Source organism: Aptenodytes patagonicus, chromosome 4, assembly GCF_965638725.1.
Source record: "Aptenodytes patagonicus chromosome 4, bAptPat1.pri.cur, whole genome shotgun sequence".
Classification (NCBI taxonomy): Eukaryota; Metazoa; Chordata; class Aves; order Sphenisciformes; family Spheniscidae; genus Aptenodytes; species Aptenodytes patagonicus.
Genome location: NC_134952.1, coordinates 29,752,345 through 29,765,097, shown reverse-complemented (window position 1 = coordinate 29,765,097; position 12,753 = coordinate 29,752,345). Strand labels below are relative to the sequence as shown.

The window sequence follows — 12,753 nt, the reverse complement described above, 5'->3', positions numbered from 1 at the left end:
AGGAAACCTTCCCAAGGGCAGCCTGGTAACTCCTGAGAGAAAGGAAGTCAGGATCCCAAACTTAGCTTGGTTAATATTTTAGGCTGAGCCGGTCAAAATTAGTATCAGGAGAGCAAATCCTTTGATATAAAGGAAGGATGAAAATGGCTCAGTGTGTTTGATATTATTGTGTGGTTATTGATGACTTCATTTACTGTATTGTTCAGTGTAATTTCATGACTCTGTTAATATCATTATGTGCCCAGTTTTCTTGCAGAAGGTCTTGTCATACAAGACCTGCTTTGTGGTAACAATTAACTCCCTTCTGCATTTGTTCCTCACTAGACTGTGGCCGTCGCCCAGCTGCTCGCATGAACAAGAGGATCCTTGGTGGTAGGACCAGTCGCCCAGGCCGATGGCCATGGCAATGCTCCCTGCAGAGTGAGCCAAGTGGACACATATGTGGCTGTGTTTTGATTGCAAAGAGATGGGTCTTGACAGTAGCACACTGCTTTGAAGGGTGAGAGGGCCCAGACAGCTTTACTGTTCATATAAACTTGCACATGTGAATTACCAAGTCTTCCCTCCTCTACCAAACACACTGGGGGTAGGTGATGACCTTTGCAGAATGGCAAATCAGAGAGGCCTGGTTTTAAGAGACTAAAAAATCATAGAATCATAGAATCGTTTAGCTGGAAATGACCTTTAAGATCATCAAGTCCAACCATTAACCTAGCACTGCCAAGTCCACCACTAAACCATGTCCCTAAGCACCACATCTACACATCTTTTAAATACCTCCAGGGATGGTGACTCCACCACTTCTCTGGACAGCCTCTTCCAACGCTTGACAACCTTTTCGGTGAAGAGATTTTTCCTAATATCCAATCTAAACCTCCCCTGGTGCAACCTGAGGCCATTTCCTCTTGTCCTATCGCTTATTACTTGGCAGAAGAGACTGACACCCACCTCGCTACAACCTCCTTTCAGGTAGTTGTAGGGAGCGATGAGGTCTCCCCTCAGCCTCCTCTTCTCCAGGCTAAACAACCCCAGTTCCCTCAGCCACTCCTCATAAGACTTGTTCTCCAGACCCTTCACCAGCTTCGTTGCCCTTCTCTGGACACGCTCTAACACCTCAACGTCCTTCTTGTAGTGAGGGGCCCAAAACTGAACACAGTATTCAAGGTGCGGCCTCACCAGTGCCGAGTACAGGGGGATGATCACTTCCCTATTCCTGCTGGCCACACTATTTCGGATACAATCCAGGATGCTATTGGCCTTCTTGGCCACCTGGGCACGCTGCTGGCTCATGTTCAGCCGGCTGTCGAACAACACCCCCAGGTCCTTTTCTGCTGGGCAGCTTTCCAGCCACTCTTCCCCAGGCCTGTAGCGTTGCATGGGGTTGTTGTGACCCAAGTGCAGGACCCGACACTTAGCCTTCTTGAACCTCTGTTGTGGTTTAACCCCAGCTGGCAACTGAGCACCACACAGCCGCTTGCTCAGTCCTCCCGCCCTGGTGGGATGGGGGGGAGAATCAGAAGAGTAAAAATGAGAAAACTCGTGGGTTGAGATAAGAACAGTTTAATAATTGAAATAAAGTAAAATAATATTAATAGAAGAATATACAAAGCAAGTGATGTACAATGCAATTGCTCACCACCCGCCGACCGATGCCCAGCCAGTTCCCAAGCAGCGGTCACTGCCCCCCAGCCAACTCCCCCCAGCTTTATCTACTGAGCATGACGTCATATGGTATGGAACATCCCTTTGGTTAGTTGGGGTCAGCTGTCCTGAATGTGCCCCCTCCCAGCTTCTTGTGCACCTCCTCGCTGGCAGAGTATGGGAAGCTGAAAAACACTGCTTAGCAACAACTAAAACATCAGTGTGTTACCACATCATTCTCATACTAAATCCAAAACACAGCACTATGCCAGCTACTAGGAAAAAATTAACTCTATCCCAGCCGAAACCAGGACAACCTCATACAACTGACCTCGGCCCATCGGTCCAGCTTGTCCAGATCCCTCTGCAGAGCCTTCCTACCCTCGAGCAGATCAACACTCCCGCCCAACTTGGTGTCGTCTGCAAACTTACTGAGGGTGCACTCGATCCCCTCGTCCAGATCATTGATAAAGATATTAAACAGAACTAGCCCCAATACTGAGCCCTGGGGAACACCACTTGTGACCAGCCACCAGCTGGATTTAACTCCATTCACCACAACACTTTGGGCCCAGCCATCCAGCCAATTTTACCCAGTGAAGAGTACACCCATCCAAGCCATGAGCAGCCAGTTTCTCCAGGAGAATGCTGTGGGAAACGGTGTCAAACGCTACTAAAGTCTAGGTAGACAACATCCACAGCCTTTCCCTCATCCACTAAGCTGGTCATCTTGTCATAGAAGGAGATCAGGTTAGTCAAGCAAGACCTCCTTTTCATAAACCCATGCTGATGGCCTGATCCCCTGGTTGTCCTGTACATGCCGTGTGATGGCACTCGAGATGATCTGCTCCATAACCTTCCCCAGCACCAAGGTCAGACTGACAGGCCTGTGGTTCCCCAGATCCTCCTTCCGGCCCTTCTTGGAGATGGGCGTCACATTTGCTAACCTCCAGTCAACTGGGACCTCCCCAGCTAGCCAGGACTGCCGATAAAGGATTGAAAGTGGCTTGGTGAGCACTTCCACCAAATCCCTCAGTACCCTTGGGTGGATCCCCTCTGGCCCCATAGGCTTGTGTGTATCTAAGTGGTGTAGCAGGTCGCTAACCATTTCCCCTTGGATTATGGGGGCTTCATTCTGCTGCCCGTCCCTGTCTTCCAGCTCAGGGGGCTGGGTACCCAGAGAACAACTGATCTTACTATTGAAGACCGAGGCAAAGAAGGCATTAAGTACCTCAGGCTTTTCCTCATCCTTTGTCAATGGTAGAAAACAGTATCAACTTAGGTTTTCACAGGCTTTATTATTCATTGATGGTGTCTCTACTGATGAAAGCTAAACGAAGATGCCCTGACTTTCAGCAGGAAACAGGAAAAGGAAGAAGACCACAACACTAATCCTATAGCTCTCATACAAATGCCATAGATTAAAAAATCATTCTGGGCACCAGCATAGAAATGACCCTGGAGAAATGCTGTGGCCATTAGTAAAAATAAAAACTGAGTATTTACTCACAGTGCAAGTGACATAGTGAAGTCACTGCCTTTTCTGATTATAAACACTCTACTCCTTTATTAGGATTGCAATCATTAAAAGGTCAGTATTAACCACTACTCGGTGCCTCCTAGTTTCTGAGGCCCTGTGGTGGATGGACAGTCTGGAGTGCAGAGGAAGTTTACACGTCTTCGGAATTGTCTTGGTCATGGTCTTCCTTCCCCGTCTATTTTTAAATAAAGCTAAGCACTGTCTGGAATATTTCTTTACCTTTGGAAGAACTTTTTCTGGTGATCTAAAATAAAGGGTGGGATTTAGAGGTAGATCCTTCAGCAATATCGGACTGCTACTGAATTTCACGGGTAAGAGATTACTCTCCTTAGCAAAAGATAAGCAAAGAAGACGTCAAATTTATGAAGTAAAAATTCTCCCACTTTTGTCAAATGCTACTACATTTTGGAGCTGTTCATTTACCCCTCATTTAGGGCTATATAATATCTATGTGAGCTCAGAGTATTATGTGTAAAAGGTCTCTTTCGCATTTGTATTCTAAATACCTTAAAGTACTAAGATATTTTGGTTTAATAATTCATTGAGGAGTTATATGAACTTTTTTCACTTCTCCCTCTCCAAATAGATTTGAGGATAAGTTCCCAGCAGCCTGAAATCTTTAAATTCTTCATTTGTATAGCTTGATACAGCAACAGCAAGATCATTCGTGATGCCACAAAGTTTTCTTTATATAAAGTATTTAAAAATTTACCAAACCAACCAGATAAGCCAACAATTAAAACAGATTATAAAGTGCTCTGGCACTTTAAACAAAATGCTCCATTTTGTGAAGTATTTTATGAAGTTCATGTGAAGTTTGGGATACAAAACATGAGGACCATGTAACAATAATGCAGCAGAAAGTATTAATGCAAATAGTCATGACTACTTGTAGAGGGCATAAATGGAAAGAGCTACATTAAAACATTGTGTCCTTTGCTAGTTTTCTTAGTATAGTCCCCAGAGTTTTGTCAAGACTGTTTTGAAATGCATTACACCAAAGCATCCAAGACATTAAGGTTTTTTTCTCGACTGTAGGACAATGCATTCTGGCTGTGACTGCTCATTGCTCTCAGCAATGCTTTTTTACAATGCACATAAACACACTAGCATATGAATATTCATAGCACTTAATCTTGTAACTTTATGGAAAAACTCGCAAACTGATGGTGATGGCAAAATGATCATTATAGTCTGAAATACCAGAATTTTCATGCAACTCTTAAGATAAAAGTAGCCTTTATTTAGCAACCAGATCTTTTTACAAATTATAGAAATTACAGTCCTGTTGAGTACTGTGAAAAAGCTGAAATTTTGCATGCTTTGATTTACCCTGCTTTGATTAAGCTTTGATCTTGTCAAAGGTGCTTAGTTACATGGAACTGTCTTTCATCAGTTGTGAAAAATGCTGACTTTTTTGAGGGTTTTTAGAATCACAGACTAATTAGGAACCCGTGACTTATCCTGTGACCAGTTACGATCAAGAGATTACACCCTCAAAGACTTTGATAAAGTCTGTGTTTTTCTCATGTGTCTCAACAGACACTAGTTCAGTCTTCCCACTTGGATCATACGCATCATTTTTTTGTGATCTTGTATATTTACCAAGAGTCTTAAGCAACTGTAAGAGTCAAAGTAACCTTTGATCTTAGGCATAGGAAGTATGCTTGGCACAGACTGAATGCCCAATAAATAAGGAACTTTTCCCATGGCTATCATAAAAGATTCAATTTTCATAATAGAATTGCCTCTTTGAGACTCCTTTGGGATTTTAACTAGACTTACTGCTGTCAGCAGCATACTAGTGAACAATATTGTCACCCCAGAGAAATTTGTACATGCCCGTCAGTGAGCATGTGAGCACTTAAGACTTGGGCAGGACCCAAGGGATGGTTTTGAGAGCCTTTGGCGTTTCATACAGCAACTACTAGGTGGTTACATGCCTTCTGAAGGTGTGAGCTTTAATTCGTTTGGTAACCGGCAGGAAGGAAATGGAAAGCACTGTCTCTTGTTGCTCAGTAAGTAATGATGCCGAAGTATTTGTTTTTTCTTGTACCATTTGTATGTGCAATGCTTTGCAAAGTGCAATGTGCAAAAAAGTCAGAGACAAAAAACTCTCGGGTATTTTTGATTGAAATTTCCCATTTTTTCTTTTTTTTACAAAGGAGAGAAAACGCAGCTGTTTGGAAAGTAGTGTTTGGGATTAGCAATCTTGATCATCCATCAGGCTTCATGCAGACCCGACTAGTGAAGACCATTATCCTCCATCCACGCTACAACAGAGCAGTCGTAGACTATGATATCAGCATTGTGGAACTAGATGAGGATATCAACAAGACAAGCTATGTAAGACCTGTCTGTTTGCCCAGCAGGGACCAGTTGGTTCGGCCAGATACCTACTGCTACATCACAGGCTGGGGACACATGGGCAACAAAAGTAAGATGAGTATTTCTGGGACTCTTGGGAAAACATGTGAACTTTCTGCTGAGTTAATCAAATAAGTGATCCCATTACAAAGCTTTATCCATTTATACTATTACTGGACCTTATTAAATACTAGGGAACTGTAACTACCCATGAAGGGATCTAGCTGTGACTAGAGCCTAGCTTTTTCAAATCAGCAGCCTAAATGTATGCTCCTTAATCCTTATTTAGATAAGTGGCTTGATTTTCAAAAATTTTGAGGACCTAGAAACTCCTATCAAGAAAGTCACCTGGACTGGTTATCATTTTACCGGTTTAGGTTGTATTCACAACTGTATTGAGAAGGGATCAGATCATCAGGGGCGGGCAACATTCTTAGTTCAGTGAAAGCGGAAGGCACTGAAAGCGTTGGCATACAGCCTGAATGAACGTTTTCTTGAATCAATGCTCTGTGTCACACTTTGGACTTGTGACATAATTTATTCCATCCAGGCATAATCACAAGTGTTGTTTTTGTCTCTCTGAACAGAACGTGGGTGTGTTTTCTTGTCCTGTGGCCACTGCAATCCTTGGGTCCCATGACAAGAACAGTTGTGTTATGTACATCTTTGTTTTGACAAAACGATTCTGCGTGCATCATATGCAAATTGTCCTGGCCCCAACCCTGTTAACGCTCTAGCCATTGTGTTTCTCCCCTTGCTATTATAATAATTACTAGGGAAGGCTGTTGTTCTGTACACTGGAGAAGGAAATTTTCCTTTCAGTATTGCTTCAGGTGGGACTTCACCTCTGGTGGCCAGGTCAGACATGTGGCAAAAATTAAATTGCACATGTGAGGGATAGGCTGTTTACTAGCAGCTCTACCCATCTAAAAATATCTTTTATGTAATGGCAGGAAAAAAACCCCACGGAATGCTTTTGCACCACTAGTAAGTGGAAAAAGGTTCTTTGTTCTCTAATGAGGTTTCAGCGTTGCTTTTAAAGGTTTTATGTTATGAAGCATCAAAAACCATCATGGCTACACAGCTTTTACTACTTCACGCCCTAGGTTGAACAACTTTCCTTAGAACTGGAGCTCAGTCAGCTGTTTAGACCAGGAAGGAGTCCTTTATTGTCTCCCGAATGCGCTAAAATAATTTCAGTAACCTTTGAATTCTGATTCCCTGATACACTCTCTAAGTCAAATTTACCCAAACATAACTCAAAACGGCTGTGATTATACCAAGCTTTACCATGAGAGACACCGAGAAACAGGGAGATCCTGCCATGGAACGATGAGTCAAACCTCTCCTCCACCTCCCTCACATTACTGTTTTCCAGCCAATAAGCCCCCCATCTTAAAAGTCGCATACCATATCATGTAAAGGTGCTCTCCCTCCTCAGGCTGTCAGTGCGAATGCACGATAAACAGCAAGTGTCACACCAGTCCCCACGTGCTTAGTCCTTCTGCAGAATGCAACACGCACGCTCCTGGCTCAGGAGTGTGACAGTCATGAATCCTGCAATGCAGCAGTGCAAAAAACCACCTGCTTTCACCTTAGCTTTGTGCTAAAGGGGGATTATTCTCTCCTTACATTTTTTTTATATATATAAAAAGTAATATTTATAATCTATCCTAATGGAAATATTTATCATATCTCAAAGAGCCATCATAGCTAAGTATTTGTGTGTTTGTGTGTGTATCATTTAATGCTTAATTCTGTTTTTCAGTGCCTTTCAAGCTTCAAGAAGGAGAGGTTCGCATCATTTCCTTAGAACAATGCCAGTCATACTTTGACATGAAAACCATCACCAGCAGGATGCTGTGTGCTGGCTACGAGTCTGGCACTGTGGACTCTTGCATGGTAGGCTTCTCTCTAAGGAGACACCCACAGCCAGACTTGCTTTTAGAAATCAAAGCACTATGATGTTTATTAGGTATAGCACACTTCATCTACTATAGGAATGACAACAGTTATTTACACATTTTAACCCAACTTTTATTATTATTGTTGGTGTAATCAACTGCAGTTTATAATGAAATCCTGCATGAAGACGCTAAGGTTTATCTGTATTAGTTAACTATTACACTGATTTTTTTTAATTTGTATGAGCCTTTTGCAGGTAATTTTTTGTACAAATGTGACAGGGAATAAATACCGGTAACGCTGTGTGCTGCTACATCGTTCAGCAGAGCAGCCAGTTTTTACAGCCGAGTTACTTACTAAAGGCAAATCGCTGTAGGAACTGAGACATAGCTTTAACCATATGACCACTGGCCACGTGTAGCCCCTATAGACTGCTTTTTTCTTTCATGTTGCAGGGTGACAGTGGAGGACCGCTTGTGTGCGAGCAACCTGCAGGGCGCTGGACTTTGTTTGGTTTAACATCTTGGGGCTCTGTCTGCTTTTCCAAGGTTTTGGGACCTGGAGTTTACAGCAATGTGTCACATTTTATTGAGTGGATTGAAAGACAAATATACATCCACACCTTTCTGCTAAACTAGCTCCAGATGGTAAGAATTGTGCTGACAGACAAAAGAAAAAAGGAATCAGCACTTCAACACTGAAGATTTTGCAGTCGAGAAACTCTATGAAAAGGAGTTTCAAGCTCTATCTATTCTTGTTGTGGAGCTATGGAATATGCAGTGTATGTTAACGGTAAACCCTCTGCTGGTGAATATACTTTGGGGTAGAATTAATAATCCTTTTGACTTTTCTTTTAACTGTGTTGTGGTGCTATTCCAAACACAGCAAAAGGCTTAAAAGAAAAAATCAGCCACTTTCTGCCTTTCAGCTATTCAAACTAAGCAGTAGCACAGACTAGAAAACCTTTTTAGATAACCTATTTTAATACTATTCAATTAGGAGCACATGCATTTTCACTCCTTGTCATGAGGAATGAACTCAGTGCATTCAGACGGCACTGACGGGACGTATATTCACAAGGGCGACACCAGGCATGGCCGCACCACACGCTGGAGGGTGTGGGGGAGATCGACGGGTTTGTACGTCCATGCGGCACAGGGCACATCAAAGTACACGCGCAGGTCTCCAAAGGTGCGTAGCCGTGTGCTGCTGGTGTGCCTGAGCTAATGCATTCTGTCCCTCAGGGTGGCTAACTTGCATGGGCATAACCTTGTACCATCCTGACTCCACAGCTTCTGTTCCCGGAGCCAGCTTGGGTGTCTCTGCCGGGTGATGGAGGGACCAGTAGGCCAACAGACCCATAGCTACCATTTGAGGCACCCAAGACCAAAACTTAGTTGTTCAGACTCTTTCGACAGTTTCTACCACTTAATTTTCTGAAGCTTCCAATGTCTTAATGTGTCCAGGAAACACCCATGTCCTGACAGCACTACACCGATTAGCACATTTATCAAACTTACTCCCCACTGCCTTTTTTCCCCATTTTGGATAGTGTGTTCAGCCTATAAAGTGTGCATTGAACATCTCCAGCCCTCTAAAAACGTAACAGGGTTGGCAATGCCACTGCAATTGTTTTCCCCCTTAGAGTCAGCTACTTTGAACATCTGGCGAGATACGGGAAGATGCAGATTTAAAGTGCAAAAGATGCAGTGTGAGCAGTATCCCAAATACTGGGAAACTGGGTATTTTTGGATAGATCTGTGCTAGTATCTTGCATTGAAAGTTTCATTTTGCTTAGCAAGATTGAACGATTGGGAGAAAGAAAAAGGCAGAAAGAAATCTGAATGATAGAAGACTTGGATTCCAACTTCTGTTCAAATGAATATTAGAAATATGTTAAGCAAAGTACAACAGCTTCACCAGCAAAGGCTCAAAGAGCCCTGCTCAAGTGCTTGGTAGCCAGATGGCGGAGTGCTCTGTGCAGTAGGTAAGAGGCTAAGCCTTGGCTCCAAGAGAGTCTGGTTGAAAAACATCATGATGGAGCTTGGCACCTCTTTATGGTGCTAGAGGGGAGGTGTGTCTTATCAACTGCTGTAGGTGACGTCCTGCGCAGCTCAGCTTTTGGGAGGCCAGAGTAGGAGGAGTCTGGAACCTGAGGATTACAGGATGAATTTCACCGGGGAGCAATGCCTTTAAAATTTGCGTGTTTTCAGTGCTGTGCCTGGTCTGCTGTGAATCCAGCCTAAGGCATGTAATTACCCTCTCTGCTACCTCTGGCATGCCCCCATGACAACATGGCAGGGCCTTGTCAATACCGTGACTGCCGCATGTGGAAACACGCATTAAAAGCGCTAACTAACATTTCAGGTACTATTAATCATGTTACAACTATTCTACATAGATCTGACTATTGCTTTAGTGAAGGTTTACCTCTTATTTCCGTATCTTCTCCTTTAACATGCCTAACGTTAGACATACTAGACAGCATTATTAATAAATATTCAATATTTATGGTATGGATTCTGAAACTCTATTTAAGTGACTATTGCATCACTGTTTCATGCTCAGAAAGAAAACCCTTCTAGGCCTTGCTAGGTTTGGGTTTGGTTTGTTGGGGTTTTTTTTAATATATTAAGGATTTTATTTTTATTATAACATATAAATGCTCTTCTTCCCCCAGCTATAAATGAGAGAAAGCAGCTGCGACCATGTTTTTCCAGTGCACGTAGATTACAGATGAAGCAGGTTATTGATGCCCTTGCCTCAAGGATACAGAAGCTGGAGCTCTCAGCCCCCCACTTTAGCTTTTCTCGGGGGCCAGGATCTCTGCAGCTGTAGGGCAGCACCATTCAAAGTCCCGGAGCCGGTTACCCAGAGTTACCGGAGCAGGCGGCCCAGGGGCTGTCAGAGCCAGCCCGCCCCACCGTCCGTCTGACGTGTCTGGTGACAGGCAGGTTTCAGCGAGGTCTGTTTTCCAGAAGTAAAAACAAAGAGGTGCTGTTGTGAAGTGAACAGCCCAGCCTGACATCTCTCCACCAGATGAAGCGGTTAGCAGCTTTGAATTTTGTAAAGCACTGGAGTACATATAATCATTTCATGTAGATATTAGCACTACCAAATGATAATATGTAATTACACATTTTAATTAACTGGGTTTGGCCTGCCACCAGTCTCCAAGCACTTCCCCCCAGGAAATGAGGGAGAGTCCTGCTTAAACATATGGTCCAGCCCCCTCCAGTATGGGATCAGTCCAAAGAAATTGCAGGCTGAGCCCCAGCCCAAATGGCTGTAGGAGGGAGCAGTTGGGTCTTTTCCTTCCCCGCAACTGTGTCTGACTCAACATTCCATGTAAAGAGGAAATTTGTAATTTTATAAATGTATTTTTATACTGCTTTTTTTATGTGTGCACATGAAATAGGCAAACATACTCCTTCCACTGTATCGAGCCTTTCCCTGTGTGCTGACATAACGGCTACGATCACAATTATGCTGTTTCTCTTACAAGTGTAGCCTCACTGTAAGGTAACAATTGTTGGTTTTACTTCTACCGCAGCTGTAGCTCCAAATGGAAGCAATGTCACGCAGTCAAGCAGATGTGTTTCTTTCTAGCTGTACTAATAAAAATTTACAGTCATTTTCCAAGTAACTTCTCTGTTGAAAATGTGTTTTAATCTTTAGAGAGAGAGAGAGACTCAACGACAATATGGAGGTGTGAAGTTGTAACTTTAGCAATAATGCCTAAAAATAACCTTAAAAAGGTATTTGCATACCCTTATCTAGCTTGTTTAAGCAGCCCCGGCAGCGCTGTTAGCGCTACCACACTTGTGGAGGTTCTGGCACTACCACCGCTGTACAACTTTTAGTTTCTTCTGCAGGTATGCTTCTGATAGAGAATATTACCAAGAATGCCGCTGCCAACAACTGCTCTGGATTGAAAAATCTGAAAAACTAAAGCTGCAATCAGATTTCTCTGAACGCATTTTGTTCTGTGGCTTTCCTCAGGAATACAATTAGTTTGAAATAACCATCTCCGTTTAACCGGTACGCAGCATTTCAACAGCATGTACACGTGCTGAAATCAAAACAATAAGCACGCAGAAACTTAAAATAGTTAAAATTTGCCTTTTCACTGCAGTCAACAGTAAGGTATCCAGGACCACGAGGGCGAGAGTAACATAACCAGAGTAAACCAGGAACGAGTAATACAAAAACCGTACTGAAATTCAGCTACGAGAATGTTCTTAACACAGTCACCTTCAGAACTTGTCCATCAGCCTCCGCAGAGAGCAAGGGCTGGTCTGAGCAGCAGCAGAGCCAGGGCTGGCGGGAGGGCGGGTGCTCTGCGTTAGCTGGTCCTCAGCCTTGTGCTGCAGCCAGCGGGGCTGAGGGGAAGAAACCACAGCTTGGGTTAAACGTTCAGCTCAAACTGTGCCCCAGGTACAGACCAAAGCTCACCGTGCTGCAAAAACACTCACTCAGTAAAGGCTGTGGCTGACTGCCACCTGCAAATGTTTAGCACAGGTGCGGCTGCTGTGAAAAAAGTAATTTTAAAAAAGTGGGTTTTTTTTCTGTAAATCAATGTCGCACATCAAAAAGTGAGTGCAAGCTGCTCTAGGTGTAGCTACAAAGTTTGGGGGAGTTGAAGGTGGTTGTTCTGGCTTGTTTTAAACTGACAATCAAAAGTGTAAATGCTGTGCTTTCCTTCATGACATCTGGAAGGCACCTGTGAGATGATCTTAAAAAGCTTGTTTTCAAAATGGGAAAGTCAGGTCATGCTGTGCCTACGTGCAGAAGCAAGCAGGGGATCGTGACGTCTCCAGTGCTTAAAAAAAGTAAAGGAAACATTCAACTGTTGAGAAGCAAAGGGAGAGCAATTCGCTTGCACCCTTCACTTGGCACCACTTTAGATATGGCCAATTAACATTTTGAAGCTTTTATTGAAGACTCACTACCCTCATGTCCCCCTCAGTAAAAAACAGCACGTGATCACAGCAGAGCGCCCTTAGATATTTCTGCTGTTTGTCCACAAAAGAAAGAAAGAAAGAAAGAGAAAGAAAAAGATTGGGTTTTACACAACAGATAATTTTATCACTTAGACTGCTTGTCCAAGTCCTCTAAACGAACACAGCCTATAGCGGACAATTTTAAGCAACAGGCACCATTAGTGAAAGAACACACCAAGAAACAAAGAGAGTGTGTGTGTGTGTTATTTTGTACCGCTTCAAGTGGTACCAAAGTACTTACAATCTCAGCACAGAGAAACTTTTAAAAGCACCTAAAGTTTCAAGGCAACCCACAGG

At 43.3% G+C, this 12,753-nt stretch overlaps 1 protein-coding gene across 1 annotated transcript in view; it reads left to right on the top strand.

Moving 5' to 3' along the window:
* CORIN (corin, serine peptidase) overlaps positions 1–8,800 on the top strand; it is a 166,568-nt gene extending 157,768 nt beyond the window's left edge. The window contains exons 19-22 of the mRNA XM_076336202.1: positions 325–499; positions 5,347–5,618; positions 7,317–7,450; positions 7,909–8,800. Coding sequence (XP_076192317.1) covers positions 325–499; positions 5,347–5,618; positions 7,317–7,450; positions 7,909–8,091 — 764 coding nt within the window. The 3' untranslated portion in view covers positions 8,092–8,800. The remainder of the gene's footprint in view (positions 1–324; positions 500–5,346; positions 5,619–7,316; positions 7,451–7,908) is intronic.
* The last annotated feature ends 3,953 nt before the right edge of the window (positions 8,801–12,753 follow it).